We start from the raw sequence: 26,076 nt of genomic DNA, 5'->3' as shown, positions 1-26,076 counted from the left end.
CACGGAAAATTATAGTAAATGCTCAGACAAAAGGAAAATAGTGAGAAGTCATTTACTCTCACACAATTTCCAGAACCATTTCTTCTACTTGTGGGCATATTTAAAGAAAATTGTTGTAGCACAACGACATGAGGGTTAGAGTTCAGTGAACTGAATTGTCAGAATGAGCAAGTCTTGTTGCAGTCTGTTCTTGCTGCAGTGCTCACTTTGGCCTTATTATCGATAAATTGTGCCATATCTAACAGTCAGCAATTCACAGCATCACAGAGTGGTTGAGATTAGAAGGAACATCTGGAAGTCATGTGGTCCACCCCATCTTCTCAAGCAGGGTGAGCTACAGTTGATTGCCCAGGACCACGTCTAGACAGCTTCCATTTCCAAGGATGGAGACTCTACCACCTATCTAGGCAACCTTTTCCAGAGCTCAGTCACCTTCATTGTTAAAAAGTGTTTCCTGATGTTCAAAGTGAACCTTCTGTGTTTCAGTTTCTGGCAACTGCCCCTGGTCCTTTCTTTGAGAATAACAGAAAAGAGCCTGTCTTTGTCTTCTTTGCGCCCTCTCTCCAAATATTTATATACATGCTAAGATTCCCCCCCTGGGCCTTCTCTTACCCAGGCTGAATAGCCCTAGCTCTCTCAGCTTTGTCAGCTCTATTGAGCAGGATTGGACACAGTATTGACCCCTGGGGTACACCACTGGCTTCCAGGTGGACTTTGTCCAAGCTTTCAGTCCATGTCACTGTCTGCTTGCCCATTCTCTTCTATATGAGGATCTAATGAAAGACTGCGTCAAAAACCTTACTGAAGTCAAGGTGGCCAATATCCACTGCTCTCCTTCATCTACTGAGCCAGTCATTTCATCATACAAAGTGATTGGAATTCCCATGCTTACTCCACTCCACTCCACAAACTTACTCCACTTTGAAAACATAAATTATCCATGAGAACAGTTTGCTGATAATCACAAATTCACATATATTGTGATATATTTTATTTCATGGATGTTTACTTCTAAAACTGGCTATGCCTACTTCATAGTCTTTGCATAGGTTCAGCCACTAACATTCTGTAAGCATAAGGAGACATCTGTGGGTGGTTTTTCCTCCTTTTTGTCAATTTTCTCTTGTTCCAAAGCAAAAAATACCTCTGTCAAGGCCTTGGTTTTATGCAAAGTAGATGTTTATAGTTACATATAGCTGTATATTATAGTTAGTACATCCTGTGCAGAAGGGCATTGTCAGCCTCCTTGTTTTAGATAGAAATGATATGTGCTTGAAAAAAAATGATCTGAAGTGCAGCATTTTTCCCAATAGTCTTATGTTGACCTTTCTTATGAACTCATAAATACTGTACCTATAATTCTCAGCAGAGCACAAAGACTGCAAGACTGTACTCCTATGAAACAAACCAGGAAGTAGTAAAGAATCAAGTAGTGTTTAAAAATAAAACATTGCTACCTTCTTTCAGGTGATATTTTTATCACAGGCTTTCCTGTACTTTCAGTGCCCTTTCAAGTGTTTTGTCAGTGCATCCACAGTCTGTGGATAAGCACAGTAAGTTAGCGTGGAGAATAAGTAACATGCTTGGTGCTGCAGTCCTATGCTCCTTTATTTCCTCACAAAATAATTTCTCAGAGTAGCTTCATGTGGTAGCAGAACAGGTAACTATTCTTTTGCGTTTCCCTTTAGCTGCATGTGTCAGGAATGAAGTACTGCTCTGGGGCAGGGCAAGTGGGGGAAATGAATAAAATTATTCTTAGGTAGACAAGCAAAGAGGCATGAAGTAGTGGTAGAACATCAAAAGCACCAATTTCACTCAGCAGCCCAGGGTTCAGATAGACCCATGAATATGTAAAGCACTTAGAGCTGTAAGGGGGTTGGAGGGTGGAGGAATTTAGTCCCAAATATTTCAGAGTATTCAATATTTCAGTATTTCATAGAGGGACCTTGACAACTTTTGCTGCAGGTTCTTGGATAAGTCACTTTGGAAGCCTAGTATGGCTGCGTGCCAGTTCAAGCTAATTTAACTAGCACTGCTTTAGACCTTTTCTCCCCACCATATGTTACTGCCCCTGTCCTTGCAGCAGCATTTGCATATCCGCAAATAAGTAATGAGCCACTTCTGGACCTTCCTGAAGCAGTGGGGGGAGATTTGGGGTGCTGCAGGAGGGAATCTGTTTCTTTGAACTAACACACTGCCTTAGCATAGGCAGCAGCACCAGTGAGAGGGAGGATGGTAGCAATCCAAAAACCTGATAGATTTAAGTGCCGTGTAATGACTTAAAAGTTCGCATCTAAAAAGACCATCAGGGTAAGAAGCAAATTTCAAATCCTGCAGGGTAATTACATGTCTATTTCACTCACTAACAGATTTCCATGAGCTTATGTTGTGTGACAGTAGCAGATGCTGCTTTCTCCCTGTGGAGTTGTGGTATATAATTGTTCACGGTTTATGTTCCAGAATGTACGCAGCAAAGTAAAGACCTGATCTTGAAACGGCTGGAGTGCCGTGCAAAGAAGAAGGAAGAGTTTAAACACAGACAGGAAGCTGAACAAGAGAGTCTCCTTAGGAAAACGTTTCTTAATGAAGATGTTCATAATTTTCTCAAGGTGAGGAAGTAAAAGCTTATTTTCACTGTTCCATTAATCTTTAAGGCCAATTATATTGCAAATTTCTCTCAGTTCCATAAAATTGGGAATTTTGAGTCTTCATGAGAATCGTGTGCAGTAGCCCAGGTGGACAGGGTCAGAACCCCTGTTGCCTAGGCTTGCTTGCCTAGAGACTTTTCCTCCAGTGTTGGTCTTGTTGCATTGGAAGAGAATGCCAAGGGGGTTAATGCAAGATTGCATGTTTTTTAGAAAACATCTTTTACTTAGATACTATATTTTTGCTACAGTACAGAAAATCTCTGCAGGAAAGTATCTGGCCTGCATTACAGAAGAAAATAGTCTGCATTGATCTAATTGCTTTTCTATGAGTGAGATTACCGAGCCTCAAAAGGCTATCAAATTTCACAGAAGTAGAGGAAAACTCATTATGATCTCTGGCAAGATACCTTGGAGGATTGATAATTTAATATGGTGTACAGTGGCCAGTGTAATGTTTTCTTGGTTGTATTTTCTATAGAGTTCTATTGTTATTGTTCAGAATGAATATACAAAATCAGAGTTCTTAGCTATAAATGCTGAGAATGCAAAACTCCTGTAACTGCTGAGAAGTGCAGACCCAAGCTATTAAGAATTAAAGAAAAAAATCAATCCTAAATTTTCATGGAAAGAAATAATTTAAGGTGAAAGTGCTTACATCCAGAAGCACTAAAATATTGGTGAAATTTAATAACTTAGATAAAATTACTGTATGAGAAGACCCAGATTCCAACTGTAACAAACTCAAAAATTATTGACCTTAACACTGCAATTTTGTACTGCAGGGCTAAGTTCTTTAATTATATTGTATGGATTGGATAATGCAGTTACTGTTTTTGTATGCACACCTGCCTGGCAATACCTCACTTCAAAACGTTTCAGGCACTTAAAAAGAGTAGAGCACTTTTTATATCTTTGGCTTTTTATGACTTGAGACAAATAATTCTAGCACACATTTTTGTAGCCACTGAGCACTTGTGAATGTATTTTCCTTGTACACATCATTTGAAACTCTCAGACACATCCAGGTTCATTCAACAAAGCTTAGAAATTTTGTATTAAGACCTTTTCCCTACAGTGACATGCTGTATTCTGAAAACCTTAGAAAGCTAACAAGTACACTTAGTTAAACTGTAGAATAACAATCTGCTTATGACAAGCTGAGCAGGAAGGGGCAATTTGCACTTCATGCTGCAGGACAGAACATAGTTGAGTCTTAGTATTATAAAATGCCTGTGTGCAAATTATAAAAGTCAAAAATGTAAGCCTTTCTGCTGCCATGGTGGGAGAGTCTTTTGTCCTAGAATAGACAGGATGTTGAGTGCAGAGACTCTGAAGAATAAGAAAAATTTGTACATACCTGCAGCTCCCATTGGTTTGACTTAAATTGTCCATTAATTATTTTGTGAGACCTATCCCCTCAGAATTGAAGAGCTATTTTAAACATATTTCGTGTTTTCAGAGCCAGCTCAGCAGTGAAGGAGTTGATCCCAAAGCCTGACCATAAACCCAGAGATTTAACTCTACCTTCCGCCCTCCCCAACTCATCAAGTGGCTCACACCACCATGATAGCAGCCTTGGCAGAACTGACCTTTCTGCTGAATTTTAAGTGGTTGGCAATTACGAAGGTGGATTTTGCAATGAACTTCCTTCACATCCATTTCTTCTGAAATTTACCACAAATTGAGTGGTAATGATTTAGTTACTGAAGCTCTGATTTTTTTATAAGATAGAATGAGATATACAGTAAAGGTTAGAGTCCCGCTCTGCTTCATCTATGTCTCCACTGTAAAAGAAGCATTTTAATTTTGTCTTTTACTGGGGGAGAATACAGCAATGATCGAGTGAAGCACACAAACCATAAAGTACCAGTTACAGTAACCCAGTCTGGCTCAGCCTACCCACAGTGGACATACATGCTATAGCGGTTAACTTGTCATATTCTGTCGTAAACTGCAATTCCATGAGAAGTGTGAATTTTTAAGTCTACCTCTGCAAGAATGATCTGTGCACGAAGATTTTGTGAGCACTTTGGTGCTTTTTAGAAGAGCTCTATTGATATAGCTAATGAAGAAAGCCATATTTACCATGTGAGTGTAAGAGAGCACTTGGCAGTTTAAATCAAAATATGAAATATTTATGTACATGACTACGTGTTAGTCTATAGATTGAGGTAGTCTTTGTCTGTAAAATTCAGTCTTCTATGGGCCTGCCAACACATCCACAGTCACAATCCTCACTTGAAGAAAAAAATTGCACCCCTCTTAAAACTGATCAAGGACCGAGTCAGGACCAAGTCATAGATCATCCTTTTAGTAACCACCATGGGGCATGGTGACCAACCCTGGTGCAAAAGTCCTGTACAGTGATACAGCTGTAAATCTGGTGTCTGATGGTGAATCTGATGGCTGTTCTGCACCTTATAGTACTGGCTATGATGTGATTCTCATACACTGGAAAGCAGGTTTCCAATCAGATAATTGTATGTGCTTTGCGGTAATAGTTCCATATTATTTAACCCCAAATTGCTGAGGCTGAGGAGTTTTATACTGAAGACTGGATATGCTCAAATTAAGGTGGGAAGGCAAGTTTCATTTCCCTCTGAGTCTCTGTTCCAGATAACCAGTTACTGTTGCAGTGTACGTGGAAAGGGTGTCAAGGAAGGAAAGGGGAGGATCACAAGAAGCTATCCAAACCTTTTCAGACATTTAAATATAGCTATTATGTTTCTTTTAGGCTTACCACGAGCTGATAGAGAAACATCAGGAAGCACAGTGGGAACTGGAGGAGGAGGATGACTGCGAGAGCACAGAGGCTGTTGCCAATCTCTACAAGGTGCAACTTCTGGTGATAAATGTCATTTGTTAAATTAATTTTGAAGATCCTCTAACCTCCCCTACAGTATCAAGCCTTGGGGATAATTGGGGAATTGCAGGAAAGATCATGGCAGCTCCAGGAGGCTAGGCTGGCAAATCTGAAGATGGACAATCTTCCACATTAGCATATTTCTTAACCTCATATTAGTCAGAAAATGCCTGCATGGTCTGCCAAAATGTGTTGCCTAGGTGGCTGACAAGGCTACAATATTGTTGAGGGCATACAGCATCTGGTGTTACTATCAGGAGGGAGACTTCATTTGTGTGGCTTAATTCTCTCTTCTGTATCATGGTAGGATGATACTATTCTTAGTAAACTTCACTACATCTCCAAAAATAGTCTTTTCATCTCTTTTCCTCTAAGAGAATTTTTTTTACTGCAGATAGTTCCCTAAAATAGGTTCAGATCTTTGGTGTAACTAATTTTCTTACACTTCTTTTTGCTACTGATTTGGAAAATATGTAGACGCTTCATGCTTTTGCGTCATCTTTAATTATTTTCTGTCTGTAATGAAAAAGTAAGATAGCATGATCTCTCTGACAAAGCCCAAAACTGTAGTCAGTAGTGACCTTTAATTAGGCTGGAACTAATCACTTTCAGCTCAACAAGATCCTTGTCATGATTAATTATGACCAGAGCAGGATGTTGTGGAAACTTGTGGTCCCTATCACATAATGTTAATATACCCATGTAGTCTTAATTAGCAGTCATCCACATGCACTTTTTCAAATTCAGTTGATAAAAAAATTAAAGCCACTGTATTTAGAACAAATAGTTTTGCCACTGTTTTATGTAATAGTACAAGCAACAGAATATTTGAGAAAAACTAATGCTTTAGAGAAAAGAAAAGTTTTCTTGGAAGGCTATGCCAGTGAATCAGAGTAGATTAGTTGTACAAAGCTATTTACTATAAGAAAAGTCGGCACATATGCTGATATTGCTGCACATAGTTCATTGTCCGGAGTTACTAACTTCTCCATTCATTTCACTTCCTCTATTCACATGAAGTCTCTGGAGACCAAACTTTTTTTTTTTTTTTCACTCAGTTCCACCTCATTTTTGAAATTATGTTGCTTTCCTTTATTGTATATTCTCTTTAGTGGCAGTAAGATCAGTTTGAAAATCCTATCCCTTTCAACAATGTTAGCTGAGTTTTCTTTCCCACTTTTCCTGTTAAATTGCTTTGGGTGAATTATGTGTTTCTAGAATTGCTATGTTTCCAGGAGAACTGTACAAACTTGAACTCTGCCAATTCACCCAGCTCTAAACCATTATATTTCATATTAAAACTGTTGTCTTTTGACTAATAATAATAATGGCCAGTCTTCGCGAGCGAAGATCCGGGGAAGGTCTTTCCACCTTCCAGCCTGCGCATTGGATTTTTTAGGTGAGACACAGTGTGCGCGGAACTGAGCCCACCCTTTAATCCTAAGGTTCATCTGCCGGGGCCAAGCGAGCTTGGACGGTGGCAGCGAGGTCCTTAGGACGTAGGTGGGTTGCCTTTAAGGGCTAACGAGCCCCACCAGCCCGGGAGTGGCCCTGACCGGGAATCGAACCCGGGTCTCCGCGGTGATAGCGCGGCGCCTTTACCCCCTAGACCACCCAAACAAATAATGCCAGACATGAAAAACTGCAAGTATTGTGATCCAACTGGCATCTGTTGACTGAGGGTCCACAAATCTTAATTTCCACCTTTTTTCCTGTAATAAAATATTTTTACTGTGATATTGAACCTAATGAACAACTGCAATTTCTCCCCTTAGCCCTGAATACAGACTACTACAGAATATTTTAAGAGAGGAGTCTGGTTTTGAATATACCTTGGAAGCTAGAAAGAAGAGAAAATACAGATGAGTGTATCCCCACTTTAGGTAAATGGGACTGTTCTGACTTCTACAGCTGAGGAAAGTGCAGTAGTTACACTTGTTTTCTGTTACCTGGGGCATAAAAAACAGAAGTAGTTTTGCTGTTAAGGGAAGGAGGTGCATCTCACAAATACAATGCCTTTACTTCTCTCTGCTCCACCACACTTTCAGAGCAGAGGTGCAGCTTGGACAAACAGATGCCTTTCCCTGGGCAGCAGGACTTTGTCCCTTCACTTTTTTGCTCTGGGTTTCTGCTAAAGAGAAGGTACTGCTACCACTGGAGATGGCAAGATACCTGTGGGAAGGCGACAGGGATTTGAGATACTCCACAGTCCAGTGGTGTGGCTGCAGCTCAGGAAGACCTGAACAAGCAGACATTAGACTAACCATCCAGGTACAAGCAAGCCTTACATGGCAAAAGTCAGCTCTGTGCTACAAGACCTATGTCCCCATTGGGTCTGAACCAGGACTTTGTAGAACCAGCTGGTTTGGGCTCTGTTGTGGTTTTGCCCTGGGTCAATTTTTGCAAACACTGCAAAGCTCGGTGTTGTCATTCCAGAAGGTCTGCACTCCCTGAATCTTAACTGATAGTCATTTGGCTTGCTCACATTTGGAAGGCTTGGACTCTGCCGTTTCTGTTCTACCACAAGCAAGGAAAGGGTTAAATTAAAGATTTGGTTAAACATTCTGTTGTTCACCTTATCTCTGAAGTTAGAAAGCAAGAAGACTAATTCATCAGTACTAGTAATGCTCTGTTGTATTGCTTTTTTATCATTGCAGTAGAAATGGAAGCTTAGCAATATTACTGAAAACACTGAGTGAAACTCTCTGAAATCACCCTGGCATACTCCACAGATACTTGGATGAATTTTCCTAGGCCTGTGGTCCATAAGACATGCAAAGATAGACTTAAGAAATTTTAAAAAGATGCGTTCATACATTTGTAAACACAGTAAGAGTGGAAAGGACTAGAAGTAATTAAACATTAAAGAGTGCAGTCCATTTTTTATTTTGTTGCAAATGAAAATTAGCCTTGGAAAATTGCACAAAGTACTTATGCTTTCCTACACACAGAAGTCAAATAGCTCTTGCATTTAAGGGAAATACAGCTGAGAGGTCTTAGGAGGAGCTAATTACCTAAATTGAAGGGGAAGCAAAATGTTGTCTCAATTCCAATTTCTCCATAACCAGGATTTAGCAATAGCATCTTATATGCCCCCTCTTCCAAGTAGCTCATACTCTCTATTGGCCAAGGATTAAAGAAACAACATATTTCTTCTGGACTGAACAATCTAGTATTGTCCAGTACTCACAGGATTTTTGGTTCCAGATAAGTTCTTGCTTCTTTACCCATTGCCATCTTGACTCTGGTTGGAAACCTCCAGAACTGGAGTAGATCACAACACACTTTTCAGAGGAATGGCAGCAGAACCCAAACCAAAAGGGGAAATTAGTGTGGTGGGGGTTTTTTCTGTGGCCAAGAATTTTGTCCATCAATATTGCAATTTATAAGATAAACACCAATATCCAAGTAAACAACAGTCGTGTTGAACCAGACAGATGACCATTTTGAGTAATATCCAGTAAGTTCATGTACTGTAACAGCACCAGTGTTAGAGAGATGGGTAATATCCAGTGAGCTAAAGTTAGGTCTTACAGAATGAGGTCCCATTCTCAGGCATACCTTCTGCTAAGAGCAGCTTTCAAAGCAATTGTCTTGGAACATTCTATATCAGCTTCCTAGACCATCCACCCACATTTAAGTACGGTATCAAAGCTTACACTGTAGACAGAGCAGAATAAATCCTCTAGGAAGATGGCCAGTACAAAATTCCCAAGGGTTGCACTCCTTACAAACTCACTTAACCTAGCACAGAAGCCCAAGTGCCTTGTCATCACCCTGAGTTCATGGTCCTTGACTGCTACATTTGAAGGCCATTGTACTGGGGTTTTCTTCAAGGAAAAAGGACCTGGCAAGATCTTCTATGTTATAAAGGCTTTTATGTGATGAAGAGTTCCTCTGTCAGCTGTGTGCTAGAACAACTTGACATTTCCACAGCTACCTTGGTTTGTCCTGGCATAAGCAAGCAGGGCAGCTAGCCTAACAGACTTAGTTTCATGAGTAAGTTGAAAGATGATCTCAATGCAGGAGGTGATATTAAAATATAAGGAAAAGGTCACGATGTGACCGAACAGGGAACCAGTGAATATCCTGAGGACAGAAGAAAAGATGTCAACTCTAAGCGGCGCTCCTTTGTGAAAGAAGATCCTAATCTTGTTCTCATGATGTTCTTATAAGCCCTTTTCAAATTTCTATGCCTTTTTAATTTTTATATTTTTTCCCCTTTTGAACAGATTGTGAGTTCATCAAGATAGATTTATATAACCCTCTAGCACTACGAAAGACTTTACTGCTACAGTGCATCAAAGAATTATCCAAATTGGTGAATAAATATGTAAAAATTCAATGATCTGGAAGCTGACTGTGTTTGCACAGAATAATTGAGTAGGTTTGTTTTGTGTACACATGAATAAATCAATTAAAATGATTTAAACAAGGTCAATGGAGTCTGCTGGTGCCTGAAGTGAATGAATGAGTTATATTTGGAGGATAGTATAGGACTTTTCAGCCACACTAGTGGATTGGAATAGTGCACTGCAGGTGAATAGTCTGTGTCTCAGCACAGGCTCCATAACTAATTTTTGAAGTACATGTTGAGGAATGTGGGTGAATGACTTTGAAGGAACAGCTCATTATTAAGAAAACAGACATGCAGACTGCACAAAGGAAATCAATTAACAGCTAGGAATTACATAGTGCATGGTAAGATAGTTCTTTTTCCTCAGTCTTAGCTTCAAACCCATAAAACCACAATTTATTGTCATTTGTAACTCCCCTTTGCTGATAGCAGTTCACCAGAATGTTGTTTCATTTGACTTGGCACAGGAATGAAAGGCACAGGAATTTAGCTTAAAAGCTATTAAGTTATCAATGGGCAAGGCAATAAACATTCTATGAAGGGGTAAACATGAATGTGAGGTTGAAGAAAATATTTGATTTTTTCCTTTGTTAATAAAAGGGTGAAAAATATTTTTGACCAAATAAAAAGTACAGATTCTCAGAGACCCTTTCATTACTTTCCGTATTTAATTTCATTAACATGAGATGTGGTTAGGGATCCTTTTCATGGAGTGGACTGCATTTTTGGGTACCTAGAGCTAGCACCTTTTCAAGGTGAATCACCTAGAGTTTGTTACAGGTGGAAGTCCCTATCAAGACACCTCCAACTCACTTTTGAAGTTTTTAAGCCCCATGACTAACCCAAAAGGGCTGAAAGACAACATCATCTGATAGGTTAAATTTGTGAACACTTACCATGCAAACTCATTCTAGCTCTGGGTTTGGGCACTATTAAATTTTGTCTGGTCTTTCAGCCAAAGCTGTTATAAGACGTCTGATAGGGGTAGCCTTCATTCTAAAGTTTTCTTCTTGCCTTACTATATAAGAAAATTTATTTTACCTCTGTATGGATTCACATTTTGCTAATAGTTAGATCTAGTAAAGGGCATAACCTTATCTACAAAGGCACGTTTGTAAAAAGGGAGAACAAAAAGAGAAGGTTGAAATTGCCTCCTGAAGAAATCAAGGACCAGTAAGGGGGCATAATTTCAATGACTGAAATTTCAATAAACCTCCATTTTAAATGCATGGAAATCAAGCAGTGGGGCTTTTTTATTACCTTGTGCTAAGGATGACTTTCAGTGTCCTTGTGTTTTAATAATGTTAGGATGCTTAAAAGCAGGGTAGTGTTTTCATTCTCCAATTGGCATTCCAGAAGTCTTCATGTGGAATAAAGGAGTACATACAATCAGCTTTTTCCCATTTATTGTGAGTGTATCTTCTGAATGTATGTAATACATCTTATAGTGGCCAATGGTATGTGTGTCCAATGTCCAAGAATTTTTGGTGTATTTATGGGATGCATGGTCTGAGTGTTGAATCTCTGTCATTAGGAAGATACAATATGGGTTGACAGATGAGTCTCTTACCTCCTAAACAAGTGTCCTATCCACTGAGCTTCTGGAATCACATGCAAGAGTGTTCTACAGCTTTGATCAGATATTTTAAGTCCTTTAATGAAATGATTTTGTGCCACAAGTTAGCAATTAGCTGTGCAGTTGCCTCTTTGAGATAATACATACTACTTACTGGCTGGCATGTAAAATAAACTACAACCAGCCTTTCTAAATGCATTTTCCTGCTTCAAAATTTCACTATTCACTTTATTCTCATCTACATTTAGGAACTTTTTAATCATTTAGGTTTGAAGGGGGACCATTAATATTGTTTCTTGTGTTTGAGTGAAATCTGCTAAGCTGGGTATTTCCCCTGGTTTTAGACAAAATCATATATTTATTGCCTTGTTTGAAATTCAGATGCACTCAGCATTTTAATCTGAGCCCATTTTGTTTCTGCGCATACCCTGTGGTATTTCTTTATGCTTGATGAATTTCTCTGGGGATTTTTTGAAAAGCTTTGAGGTTGACTGCCAGGTACTACAAACAGGTTCATTCATTCATTGCAATCAGCTATTCTATTAGTGAAATCAATTTGAATAAATTTCATTAAGTCAAAGCCCTAAGAACAAGAGATGGCGTATCAGGAAGCTTGTAAGAAATATTTTTATGGGGTTCTAGTCCAAAAATAAGATCCTGGAAGCAGTATAGGATTTTGTAATGGTTTTCTTTTTTTTACTGTGGAAAATAACTTTTATAATACATAGTGTGCCATCCCTGCTCACAGACAGACTTTATTGCTGTTTGAGATCAAGTACATTCCTTGGAGTACAAATAGTTTTGAACTATTTTGTTAGCTTGAGTTGCTTGGGTAGAATTCAATCACATCTGCAGTCCTTCCTAAATGTAGACTTGTGTTTTTCCTACCAATTTTTAAAAGGCAGTTCCACTGTGTTTTTTCGAGTGCTGCATTAAACAGTGTGGCCATTGTATCCTCCCTGTGGTATGGCCTGTGGGTACAGCATTCTGTGCTGTTAGGGTCTGGCATTCAAGGACTGCCTGGGGTCTGATGTCCATAGGATTTGGCCCATCACGTTAATGAGGTGATATAGATAAGTAATTTTGTGGGAACAGGACCTAGTCACATTTTTCCTGAGTAACTGTGTACCCACTGTGGTAGTGCCAAAGGCAAGCATACAGTATAATTTGAAGCTGCAGAGAATACACACAGAACTCTGTTCACTGGATCTTAGAACAAAATAGCACAACAACAAGTAAAAAAAAACCATCTTTATGTTCTGTGCAAAATATTTCCTAGTAAATAATAATACAGAGCTGTGAGGATGCCAGGGAAAAGCTATCAATTCTACAGCTAAATGTGTTCCAAAGGGATTTAGCTGTCATTGTTTAAGAATAGAATTCCTTAACACCCTGCCTGAGATCTTTTGAGATTGCAATAGAAATGCCACAGACTCCTCTAGACTGCTTATGAACTATTTCAGACTCAATATAAATCCTTATATCACTGAACACCCAGTAAAGGCAGGAGAATTAACTTGTCCTGAAAGGCTGGAAGCTCAGAGAAGAGATGGTTTACTGAGATAGAGCAATTTTTCTTTACATGTTGTACGGGATACGAAGATTAGAAACATAGGATCTTTGAGCTAATGTTAAATCTGAGAACTTGGAGTCTTGAATTCTAAAATAAATAGCAGTGGAAGAGAAAATTCAGGCAAACCATTTTGCATTAGTTTTGCCAAGCTAAGCCAAGCCCACAACTACACAGATGATTAGGGTGCTATAAATTCTGCCTTTAGTTGTAACAGGGACTGGTAACTATAAAAATTAAGGAGTAGGGGAGATCAGTCCTTCAGCATAGGATACACTTGTGTAGCAAATGCTGTGCCAGTGATACTGTCATGTCCAGATTGTGAGCAATCACTAAAAATGAGAGAGATGTTACCAGAAATCAGGTATCTGATTGTTGAGTCTTCAACTGCTAATTCTCATACTTATGCCCAATGGCCACTTTCAGAAAGCCATAGCCCATTTTGCAAGAATTCAGAACAATTTAAGGTTGAAGAAAGCCAGTGGAAGCTGGATTCTGAAATTCCTGCCTGCTTTAAACAGGTGAGAGAGTGGAAAGGATCAAGACAACTCATCTCAGAGGTGTAGTGAACACGTTTTATAGTATCGTGCCACAATATTATCCATAAGAAGAAGTTACAGCAGGGAGCTGTTAAGCTATTTATTGTTTGTGAAACAGCTAATTAATATGGTGATTAGCATCCTAGAGGGATCATAGGAGGAAAATAATAATTTAGTATTCAGTGCACAGCTTGTATATTTTACAATAAATGAGAAATACAAAATATTTTTATCAAATCAATAGAACAGTAGAAACAGTACACGAGCCCCAAATCTATCATCGTAGGGGCACAGAACTATATTTCACATGCAACTCAAGTTCTAGTCTTTCTTTATTTCTGCATTCTTGACTCTGCAATTCAACATCCTCTTTTGGGTTTTTGGTGGGGTTTTTTTGTATTTCTTTTTAGTATTATTTTCTAATTTATAACTCAACATCTAGCAGTTGGAATGTGCTCTTACACAATAGTACATTACAGCAGTTTATCCCCCACAAAAAAGCCAAGTCCACTGGAGTTTTCATGTCTATGAGCTGCAGACAATCATATTTGATATCTGTGTTTCTACTGAGAGGTTCTAGATTTTGATCACCTAATTAATTGTAATTAAGGCTGTATTTAAAGGAAGGCAACAGCTAGAAGATGACTTGTAACAGAAATGCCTAAAGGAGTTTTAAAAATATTATCTACGTTTTAAAGAAAAGAAAGAAATCTAAGTGTTTTCAGGAGAGTTAATGCTGATTACAATGAAAACAAGCCCAGACAGGCAATAAAGATTTTTGGACTGGTAAGATCATGTGGATCTCACACAAAAATAGCTCTTCATACTGCTGAAGTACTGCAGTATCCATGTGACCTTTCCAAAATGTTTTTGTTTTCTCTTTTCAGCTGCAGAAAGCTAGCTGCCCCTACTCCTTCTCTCCAGGAATTAAATTCTAGCAAGTTTGCCAACACAGCTCTTATCACCACTGTGTTTTTGACAGTGAAATTAGAACAGAGTTTTTAGCTAGGATCTGACTAAATCTCCCAAACACTTCTTGTAAGTGAAGCAGCCTCAGCCATTGAAAATTGCTCATATGGGACTAGGTTTATTAAAACCACCAGAAAATGTTTTCCTAGGCTTGAAACTGTTCTGAATCAGGATGAATTTGAAAAATTCTATTCTTCAGGTGTTGAATAGTGTCATATTTTGAAGTACCAACTGTTGACATGGTGTATTGTTGGTTTTGCCTAACTAAAAGCCATACTGTTCCTTTTTACTCTTCCTTTCTTCATTTCCTATCAGCACTGTGAAATTGTGTCTATGAGGTTCTGTGCTACACTGGACTGTTTCCACAGCAGCTTTCAAAATAAGCATTTTTATAACACATCACCATAGCCAGTAAAACAAGATATTCTTTATACTGCAGTTGCATGTGATCCGCAGTTAGGATTCAGGGTCTCATGTGCTCTTTCCACTGCTGCATTTTAAATGCCTTGTGTGCCTTGAACCACAACATTTTAAGTTGCTTCATGTACAAAGCCTGGTCTTTTGACTCAAGTGGCCTTAGTGGATTTTAGCTCTGGGGGTCAGTCACTGGCTCAGTGCATTCACATGGTTCCCTCACTGGCATCATGGAGACATGCTGAAACAGCTCCAAAGGTCTGAGAGTTCACTTTGTCACCTGTGTCTCTGTCCATCTTTGTCTCTCTGTTAGGAGCTGTACTCTAAAGCTTCCCATGCTTTAGCTGAGTTGGTGACTGAGCTGTTTCTTCAGACCCTACCAATGGTGACCGGCCTCTCTGTAAGGGAATGTGAGCTTCTGAAAGAGGAATGGCAGGAGAATTTGGTCCCTCAGATGGAGAAATGGGAAACCCACCGCCAGAAACGCTGGAAGCTTTTCCAGGAACAGCTGTTGCAAGAAAAAGAAGTAAGATCCATGTTATGTTTTGGGACCTCAGAGTCTAAAAAACGGGATATGGAAAAAAATTATCAAAATGCTTACCAAAATGCAGTTTTACCTGCAACATGGACTGAATATGTATGCTGTGCATGTAGACTTGCATAGAGGAGTCAGAGAGTAATTACTGAACATCTGTCCACAGTGTTTGACAGCTTTGTCCGCACATAAACATTTTTTGGCAAGGCTTCTGTCTGATGTACTCAACTCTTGAGCATATACAGAAACAGTTCAAAACAACCTTCATCAGGTCTGTTTGGAGAAGATACATATGAATATAGTTTACAGGGAAGGAGTCCTTGCAATGATAAAAGTTTCTTACTAATTTTTATGGAATAATACTATGATAAATAGAAACATCTGATACACACAATATAAAACTTACTCTTTATTCTACGAAGGTGGAGAAACAGACATCCAGCTTTCCTGCACTGTTTCTGCCCAGCATAGGGGGCATTGACACCAGAGGAGAAAAGCAACAAGAGTAAATGCAGAGGGAGGTATCTTCAGCTTTAGGCTGTAATTCAGTTATACCTTCTGGTTATTCATGCAACGTTATGTCTCATCAACACTCCTTCTAACACAGCCTGGTCAGAGAAAGACCTTCTCTATTTAAAGCTGTGTCTCTTCCTAAATGTTAAGTGTGTGCTGCAATGTTTACAGTAATTGGAGCTTCTTAACCAAAAGATTGGCAGATTTCGTTAGTACTGGCAAAATCATACTTTCCCTTACCCTGTCTCCAAAGTGCCTGGACAATCCAGTACATGACTAATGTGGTACTCAGAGAGCCCCTAATTGTTACAGAATGCTGTAAGGTGTTTAACTTCTTCACCCACTTGTATTTGGGGTTCTGCCATAAAACACTGATTCAGGAAACTGTGGGCTTCCTAATAAATCTGGTGGAGTTGTTTGCTGACCAGTGGTTTTAGAACACCCTTGGAAATACAAAAGTAAAATTATTCATTGGAAATTCTTTGACATCATCTTTTTTTCTTCTGTATTTTCCTTAATCTGGAGTTATGCAAGATTCACCTCCCTGATCTTTTTGTATTTACCCTATTGTAACTCACCTCTTCTGAAAAATTTTGTTTTCTTGTTTCAGTGTCACAGGGCTATCTAGCAAACTAAACTAAAATGTGCTTCAGACCAGCCACTGATGCCAGTGAGTCTGCTCACATGCTTAATTAAGGATGGGAATTTGTGTTTTCTGGGACGGCTGGCTGGCATTTATTGTTTGAATTTGGCATACCTGTACCTTCAGTGAATAATGGAACAATGTCTGACTTGAACTTTTTTTTTTTTAATTTTGCCCCTTTTTATCGAGGATTAGATTGAATACCTGATTTATCAAGTTTAAACCTCTAGGTTGCTGTTCATTTTCATCAAGGGTTCACAAATTGCCTGTCCCTGTATGTGCATGACCTGAACAACCTGAACTAGTGGGTGAACTACAAGCACATCTCATAATGCACAGAACCCAAAGCACTGTTGTGGTATTTGCTGTCATTAAAAAACACAAGAGAATAGGAGGTTCTGGTGTTTCATAAGTCAGGGTACGTGTTAGGGCACCTCTGCTGTGGTCCTTCCATCGAACCTCAGCCATTGTTCAGGGCCAGAGAGGATGCGTTCAACAAATAGGACACTGAGGGGAGGATCTCAAATCTGACATTTTGTGCCAAAAATGCTGTTTGTACATTCCTCTGTTGCTATCATTGGGCACATTGTTGAGTGGAGAAACCACAGACTGGGAATTTCTCTCAAAGGATTAACAGGATTAGTTCATCTCCAGCACTCAGCTGCTAGATAATTGCTCTTTAGGCAGCAGTGTAGGATGGATTCATTATATGTGAATTCAGATGTTCTGGTCATGCCCAAGCATAGGTTATTTAAATTAGAAAGTTGACATCCCATCACTTTCAATGTACCATAGCATTCATAATATAAAGCAGATGACTTCCTAGCTGAAAAAGAAAAAAAAAGGGTTTGCTTACATCATTAACAGTAATTACTATAGAGCTATGGAGGAATTAACTTAGCAATGACAGAGCTTTCATACTGGTCTCTGACTCACCAGCACTGCAGTTGGGCTTTATTCAATATAAAAATTTCGTGAGCAGCAGACAGAGCTGTCCTAAGGACAAGCGATCCTGTGAGATAAATTCCAAGAAGAGATAAGAGTTTCTCCTAGTGGGAAACTGTGTGATTCCTCAAGACAATATTCTATGCTTGAGCTTAAGGAGCTTTTTTAACTTAATGCATGTGGCTTTTTGGAAAGGATTTGAACTAAACTGGAAAAAAATCTGCTGTATCTCCAAAGAGAGTATGCAGGGAGAGAGCTATTCCACCAAACCTAGGCTGGCAACTTTTCCTGTATAAATGAGTGCTAAAAACATCACACAAGCCATTCTGTTATGTTCAAATGCAAGGTGCATTTCTTGGCCCGTTCCTAGTATAAACAAAGCAGCATGAGCATTTAAGCAATAAGCTGACACTTGTGTCCTACAAAAAGGAACACCTGGTTTCCACATTAAGGAGAAGAGAGACCTTATGGCAGGTGATCATGTCATTTAAGAGATCCCATAGATGCTACAGTGCTCACCATGACAGAAGATCCATAAATCAACAGTCATTTAATTTATCAGGCATTTTCTATCTGGAGATATGTCTTTCATTTGCCTTGTGATAAATGTACTGTGCTAAGAGTTACACAGCCACCTGCTTTACAGGCTTGGGAAGTCAATACCAGAAGACTTTTTCATCAGGGTATTTGTATGTGCTTTTCAGGGTGGCTCAGAAAGAGATTTTTCCCTTTTACCTGAACCACTTTTTTTTTTCGTTTGTTTTTAGATCAGCATTCCTAGCATTTATACATATGATGTCCTTACAGGGAACAGAGTCTCTTTTACAATTGAAAAGCAAAAATCAGTTTCATATATGACTTCGTCTTATGTGCTGGAGGATGTGAGCGAGGCTATTGGCAACAAATGACTAATGAAAATAAATTTTGAGCATTTTCCCACATAGTCCCTAACTCATGATTTCTGTAGACGAGCTCTCCTGCCTGGGCAGGGGTTTTGGGGTGCAGCTGCTGCACCAGGCTGACGGACTGGCTTGGCAGTCAGTGGGCATTGCACCCCACCTAGAGGCTGGTAGGGAGAAATCCCTTATCTTCTATTTCCTGAATAATCTATGCTAAAGATGTCAAAACAGAGATGAGAGGCATATTCCTCGCCCTTATTGCCAGAGAGTAATACTTAACATTAGCAGTGCTTCAGAAGTTCTTGTAATAGACTTGTGACCAGGAAGCAAAACGCTTGGAAGCTTACAGAAGAAGAACAGGATGGGATTTCTGTCCATTCCCACATCACTGATGCTCTGAAAACTAAATCAGCATCTGCTTACCAGTTTTAACGTGGTGTGCATTTTATCACTTCCTTTTTGGTTTATACTCATTTTTTCATAGTGATTGGAACAACACTTCAAGGAGCCAGACATTCCTTGGAGCTTTACTCCCCTGTTTACCATACTTTTGTTACTGCTTTTACTTGTTAAATATAGATTGGGAGAACCTGAGCTCTGTTCCAGCCACTAAGTCTGTACAGCAACCTGAGTTTCTCCCCTCTATACAAGACTCATCTCTGACCAAAGTAAGGTTGTTCCCAAGAAGAGGAAAGGTTGGAGAGGTGCTTGGTGACTTAACCCAGCATTGGAAGATCAATGCAAGCACAAAGCCTGACCCTGCCACCTGGCTTGATGAAGAAGTTGCCTCTGGTTTGCTGTTTTTCAGTCATATGCCTCAAATTAACATTCCCAGAGAATCTTTGCTGTTGCATTTCTGCCTGTCTGTGTGAGTTCTTTGTGTATTTTGGAGGTAGAAAATACCCAGCCTTGCCAGCCCATCCCAGTGAGCTGCTGAAGTGTTGCCTCCAATAAAACATATAATATTCTGTTTATTCCCACCTGATTCTTCCTATCTTGATCATCTTCCTAATGGCCTTTTTGAGACAAAACCCTGGTTTAGTCTCAATCTTTGGTCTCAATCTTCCTTATTTATCAGCCCATCTTAAACGTGTAATAATCCCGCTCCTTTCCTTTCGTTCTCTTACTACTTGACATGACTAATGTACTTCTACTGTTCAGTTTAATAACTGCAGTGGGGGAATTTCTGCTGCATTGTCAGCTTTCTGTTGGTCTGAGTGAGGTGAAGAGATATTTTATAAGTTCTGCATACAGATTGCTTCAAATGCACTCTTAATGGAAAAGGTGACTCATTCTTTTCCTTTAAAAAACACTTTCTTCACTACAAACTAGGCTGTTTCTTCATAGACAGAAGTAAAGAATGACTATATCCCTATCTTTGTTATCACTCTGAGAGTACCTTTTTGGATAGGCTATACTGGTAGCAGGTGAGATGCTAAATTTCGAGTTCTTGTCTGCAATATTATATCATTTACCATTCCAGTTGTAATTCAGAAATCATTTTCTGTCTTCTGTGCCTTGGTGATATACACCCTCATGGTGTTTACCAGCAAGTGTGCAGACAGACCCTTCAAGAGCAACTCCTCAGTGAATAATGTGATCTCCAAAAATGGTGGGAAACCTCATCTGACCCACAGCCAGTTTCTCACTGGAAATGAAAGTACTTCTAGAAAGTAAAATGTCATTTTCAGCCCTTCTTCTAACTACTGAAAGAGACATTAAAATACACAATGTGATGAACCTACAAGGCATATGCAGAGAGGTGTGAAACGCCAGGAAGCCATATCCACAGAGCTGCTAAAGGGAAATACTGATAGTTATTACTTCCAGCAAGTCTTTGCCATCTGTCATGATGATACCTGGAGACCTGATAGACCTTAATTTGACGCTTTCAGCATGCAGTCAGAGAAGGCACTGTGCTCGGCCGTGCTCTGTGATTTTAAGGCTCAGCCAGACTCAAATCAGTTGGGGTCTGGCTACATGGCACTTGCCAAGAGCAGCCTGGTGTGTCTCTGGTGCCTTACAGACTTTGGGGCTGTGCTTCTCATGCTCAGCTGCACTCTTCCCATCTGTCACTTGTTGTTGACTGCCCGTCCATCCCTCTCAGGCATCCTGCTCAGGAATATGTGTTATGGTAAGGTTTTCTGCAGGGAGGGAGATCAATTAGATGTGTCGCTGTGTATACTACAGACAAGATGCTAGCCAAGAAAAAAATACATTTTTATTTTGAAGCCAAAGATGATGAGGTTTCTGATGCTCTGCACTTCCCAGGGGAGTTCATTCTGTGCTCACAGATATAACCTCTCTCCTGCACAGATCACTGCTTCCCAAGGAAAAGACTGTCAAATCCAGCAGGAGGGCCCAGTACCACTCCTAACACTAACAATTGTGCAATTACACATCTAATTCTTTGCTAGACATATTGATCTATTGAAACCTTGCTGGCTGCAATAATAGAAAATGTAGTCCCTCACGTTGTGAATGAGGCTGGAACATAAAGTGAAGCTGTCAGAGACCCTGAGTATTATATTTAATTTAGGGCTCTGGATACATCAGCAGGTAACCTGCATTTATTCAGCTGCCAGCATAGCCTGAAATACACTCTTCATCTCATAGTAACAGAGTTTGGGCCTTACAACCATTTCAGCTTATGAATTATTCCTTAAATTCTGGCAGTGCACTAAATGAAATCTTAAGTCCACATCTCCAAAAATTTACAGTCTAATGGCAAATCCATCAAAACTCTCTTGAAGATTAAATTCTTTGATCTAAATATCACCCCGAAGGAGCTGTAAACTTGCAGTCCATATACTTACCTAATCATGCAATCTCCATTTTCAACTATTAGCACTATGTACTATATACACAAAAGTGCGATGGAAGATTATATTTTTATTTTGTTCAGTGAGAATAAAAGCTACATTCCCTGCTAGTGGAAAAAAACCCCAAACAAAAAGCCCACTGCAACCTGCTGATAAGAGTCAATGCAATATTTTGTGCCATATTATTATTTTTCTCTTGTTCTTCTGTTGCTGAAACCAAAGAATCTGTAGGAGATGGAGCTCAGTGCTCATCCAAACCAGTGTAAAACTTTCCTTTTTTTACAGTGAGCTTTCTTTAAGATTTTGATCACTGAAAAAATATTCCTGAGTAGAATAATTTTAATTCATCATGAGCTTGTTTCTTGAAAGTGAAGGATGATTACTTTTAGCAAAATGACACCAAATAAGCCCTGTTTCTTAATGTGGTGACTAGAATGACTGAAATCAAAGTATTTTACATTTGTCATTTCCCCCCTGCTGCTTTTAGCTATGGACAATGGAATACGCTCTGTCTGCTGTGATGCAAAAGCACCTGTCTGAGAAACAAGAGAAGATAATTCAAGGTGTCGTAAGCAGACTGGGATGCCTCAGTGATGAGTAAGCATGGTTTCATCAGTAAGCAGTGGTGTGAAACTTCACTGTTGCATGCATGGATAAAAACTTTTGAACATTACATTGTGGAAAGCAGTGCTGAGGGATTATGAGCATCCTCAGAGAGAGAGAGGCAACTGCCTGTTTTTTGTCTGAGTATCAAAAGCAAAATAAAAAAAAAATAGACATATCATGACTCCTGGTAGGTAGAAAAAAACTCTTGTGTGATTTCTCAATGGTGTGCTTTCTGTCTATAGACTATGTGAGTGATTCCTAGTCTTGAACCAGCCTCTCTGCACTCCATATATCACATTGGAGTTGCATATTCTTCAAGATAAAATGTTCAGTCCAGCAGCATATAAATAGTTATTTAACTATTGTATTCCTGTTTTTATTTTAATTTAACTCCAGTGTGACAGAACTAAAAGTCTATCACAGCAATATCCATTCTTTATACCTGGTCAGCTTTCCAAGGCATGCTTTGCACAAAAGGACATTACACAGAGTGACAAATAACTCTTGTCACCTTTAAGCAATGACTTTGTGGAACACAGCCATGCCAAATGACCAAGCAGCTTTGCTGATTGACTTTTAATGGTCCTTTTCACAGGTCTGTTAACTACATATTGCAAAAACACCGACTTCTGCTGTGTTCAGTACTCAGAAGGTTAACTCTCCGAAGAGCTGGAATGGCAGTCCTGGCCCACATGAGGCTGTCCAGAAAGAAGAGCCTGCTTCAGGAACTGAGTGAGCAACATACCCTGCAGAAGGGATCCTCCCCGTGCCAAGATGAGGACCAGTGGCAGTTACAGAAGGCAGTGGTAAGTACAGTGTCTGGGTGGATTGTCTCCAGAGGTCTCATGGTATAATATTTGGCATTAGAAGTAGCCATAGATCAAAAAAAACCCCAAAGTCCCAGGTAGAAAGAAAAATGTTCTGTGTCAAAAGTGTACCTATTACTGGCATAGGAGGTCCCTGAGTGTGCCTGTTGAAGTTTGGGCAGACATTTTAAATACCCTGTTGCTTTATCTGCTGTCTGGCTATCTGTGATACGTGTGATCATAGCAAGCCTATTTAGCAATTTATTTTATATTAAAACACTAATGAGAGAAGGCATGTCAACATGTAACCATGGTGGTAGTGGATCAAGGGTTGGACTTGATGATCTCAAAGCTCCTTCCAACCTGGCTGATTCTATGATTCTATGTATAAAGGATTTCTGCAAAGTTGCTGCTTCAGGGTAAGATAAACTCCTATTTCTGCTAGGGATCATAATATGCACTTGAGAAGCATTAGAAGAAATTCTTCCTCCTACTAGACTTAGCAAGTTCTTCTATACCTAATTTTTCACTCTTTTTTCTCTCTCTTCTGTCCATAAGAAGCTCAGCATCCATTCCCTTGACATCCTTCCAAATTATCTGTTTCCTCTGGGTCAGGGAGGTAAGGGAAAGTTGAAAGGATTTTTAGACTTGATATTCCTACAGGTCACTTTCCAATCTGTTTGTGACTGTGGTTTTTAGGGTTGATCCCTTAAGTGTTGTTGTCCCTTAAGTAAATAACTTACCTGCACTGGAAATTTACCTAGAACAACACCAAATTTTGTATTTCAACACCATACAACCCTCCTAGCAGGTGTCAGTGATAGCCCCTGCCCAACCCACTGCTGCAGCACATTGGGTTGAACCCATCCGACACTTTGCAGCTCTGTGCTCCATGCTGTCACTGTGTAATTAGCTGATAGATAATATTTGGTATCCTTCTAATTTTGATTTGCATAATGCAAACCCTCAATCTCCACTTGGAAGAGGAATAAGGAAAATATGTCTGCTGCCATTTTCATGTTCGAAACATCAATTGAAGTATTTTCTGCTATGTTTGAAAATCTTAAAAAAAATTCAGAAGAAATAAAATATAAAATACTAAAAAACAAATGCATATCACTGCATTCCTCTTGCTTTCCACTGCTCCCTCTCACTTAGCTCCCACAGAGACGTTAATTGATGCAATCACTGTGTTCCCTAACAAAAATGAAATGTCCCCAGGTGTTAGCGTTCCTTTGGCTTCTCTCCATTACAGCCTTTTTCCAAATCCAGTTAAAACTCATCTCACAAGGAAGTGGCTAAAAATACACATATAAGATCCTTACTGCCAAAGAAGTAGGACATAGGTATGGAATTGTGAAAAGTCAAGAGAGAAAAACTATGTTACAAATAACCCCTAAAGCAGTCTATAAGGAGTTAAGGAAAAGGTTAATTTACAGACACTCAACCCGATTTTTAGACATACTGTGTTGTTTTAACTAAACTTAATTTTTGCTTGGGCCAGTTTTAGACTGGTGGATGTTGTCATATCTATCTGTTGAATTCATGTAGAATGTAAAACAACACTAAGGGATGCTAGCCTGGGTATGATCATGGCATTGGGTCTCTAAAAAAAAGGAGAAACAATTTAATCAATTCCAACTGTCTAAAAAAACTTTCAAAAACATATGTCTGAGCTGTAAATACAGACATGTCAGAACAACCCAGTATTGATACGGACATCATTACTTTCCACAGATGAATGTGGGCAGAGCAGGTTCTTTTTCTACTTGCATTTCCATGAAGGCATCAAATAGGTACTGTCAAGTCCCCCAGAATAATTTAATGCTATTTAGCCTTAAATGAGAATATTAATAAGAAGAACACAGCAACACAATAGAAGGCCATCTGTGGAAGACTAATACATGTAAGGAAGACAGAACAGGTCATGCTGGTGAGCATATGCTATTGTGTGCTAAAGAGAATTTAGGTGGAAAGTGGATTTAAAAAGAAGCGTGGAGAATGGTGGCAAGGATGGTCCAAAGACCTCAAAGAACTCTTTAGCCTAAAAAGTCGTGTGTCATATGGAGTATCATAGGTTTCAAAACTGGTGTAAAATATGTGAATAGGGAACAAATTTTCATGTGTTTTTAATGAAAGAAGAGAGCACTGAGCAAAGCCGTTAGATGGCAGGTTCAAAATTAAGAGATGTGTTGGTAAGCTTTAGGGCTCCTCACCACAGGATGCTGTGCAAATGGTTTTCAGGTGCTATTACACACATTCATGACCTCTCCCAAGGGCCTTTAGTACCAACATACCAAGTTTTTCTCAGGTAGGCCACACAAACTGTACAAGTGTTCCTGTAACTGTATACTGCATACTTGCCTGCACGGGAGCAAGGCTCAGGGTATTTGACATAGATGTGAATACATCACTTGGAAATGGCTAATGGCACAGGATGCAGCTCATACTGTATGTGTTATGACAGAGGCTGTAGTTTTGTGCAAAGACAAATGTGTTAAATGACTGTACACGTTTCCCCTGGAAATTAGATGATTATTCTCATTGTTAAAATGCTAACATTCTGAATGGGTGTAGGAACTTCCTTTCAAAGTGAAGCTGACTAAGTTTGTTAAATATTTAAACGGCAGTACTATCTTCTTGTCTGTTTATCAGGAGTCCCACATTCGGGAAGAGGAGGAGAAACTCGAGGAAGAAACACAGGAAACCAATTTAGAATTTCACCAGCAGCTAGTCACAGAAATCCAAGAAGCTCTTCAGTTTCTTCAGCAGCACATGGAGCAGGTGATTGGGCAGACACTGCTACAGCATGCCCAGCGGGAAGCCAGAAAAAAGAGTTCAGATGATGGGCAGGACTTCAAGGTATGGAACTGTTCGATAGTGGTTTTCCAAAAAAATTGAGGACTACTTTGCTAAAATGGAAGGCAATTTCATTTATGCTTTACCCTGTACCTAGAAGTATTAGCCGGAGATCATTACAACCTGTGTTAAAACTGAACATACCTTGTAAAGTATTCACAAACTAACACTTATGTAGCAGTAGAGTATTTGCTATATTAGCCAAAATAGATTTTTTTAAGCTAAACTCTGAAAAATATAAAAAATTGTGAGAGTTCTTCATGGAAGAGAATAACAGAAAGGAGGAAGAAAGGGAGATGGTTATTTGGTATTGGTTAAGGTTTTCTGATTAATCAGTAGTGTTTGTATATTAACAGCTTAATATTACTTCATAGATAAATAATTAAATAAAACCAAAAATGTTTCCACAGTAAATATTTGGATTTTCTGTGTAATGGAAAGTCATAGTAGAGCTACACATATATTGATTTACTTTGCTAGCAGTTGGGTTGAAGGGTAAAATGGGCTACAGA

The 26,076-nt window shown here is 39.3% G+C and overlaps 1 protein-coding gene across 3 annotated transcripts in view; it reads left to right on the top strand.

Moving 5' to 3' along the window:
- Nucleotides 1-26,076, top strand: part of EVC (EvC ciliary complex subunit 1) — a 50,690-nt gene that overhangs the window by 14,844 nt on the left and 9,770 nt on the right. For all 3 annotated transcript variants that reach the window (XM_050338383.1, XM_050338381.1, XM_050338382.1), the window contains 6 exons: nt 2,461-2,609; nt 5,383-5,481; nt 15,250-15,462; nt 21,781-21,890; nt 22,495-22,705; nt 25,361-25,567. In XM_050338383.1, the coding sequence (XP_050194340.1) occupies nt 2,461-2,609; nt 5,383-5,481; nt 15,250-15,462; nt 21,781-21,890; nt 22,495-22,705; nt 25,361-25,567 (989 nt within the window). The remainder of the gene's footprint in view (nt 1-2,460; nt 2,610-5,382; nt 5,482-15,249; nt 15,463-21,780; nt 21,891-22,494; nt 22,706-25,360; nt 25,568-26,076) is intronic.

This window comes from Myiozetetes cayanensis, unplaced genomic scaffold (assembly GCF_022539395.1).
Source record: "Myiozetetes cayanensis isolate MyiCay16 unplaced genomic scaffold, myiCay2020 scf7, whole genome shotgun sequence".
In the NCBI taxonomy this organism is placed as follows: Eukaryota; Metazoa; Chordata; class Aves; order Passeriformes; family Tyrannidae; genus Myiozetetes; species Myiozetetes cayanensis.
Note: the sequence above shows the minus strand (reverse complement) of the source record. Positions and strands in the feature narration are given on the sequence as shown.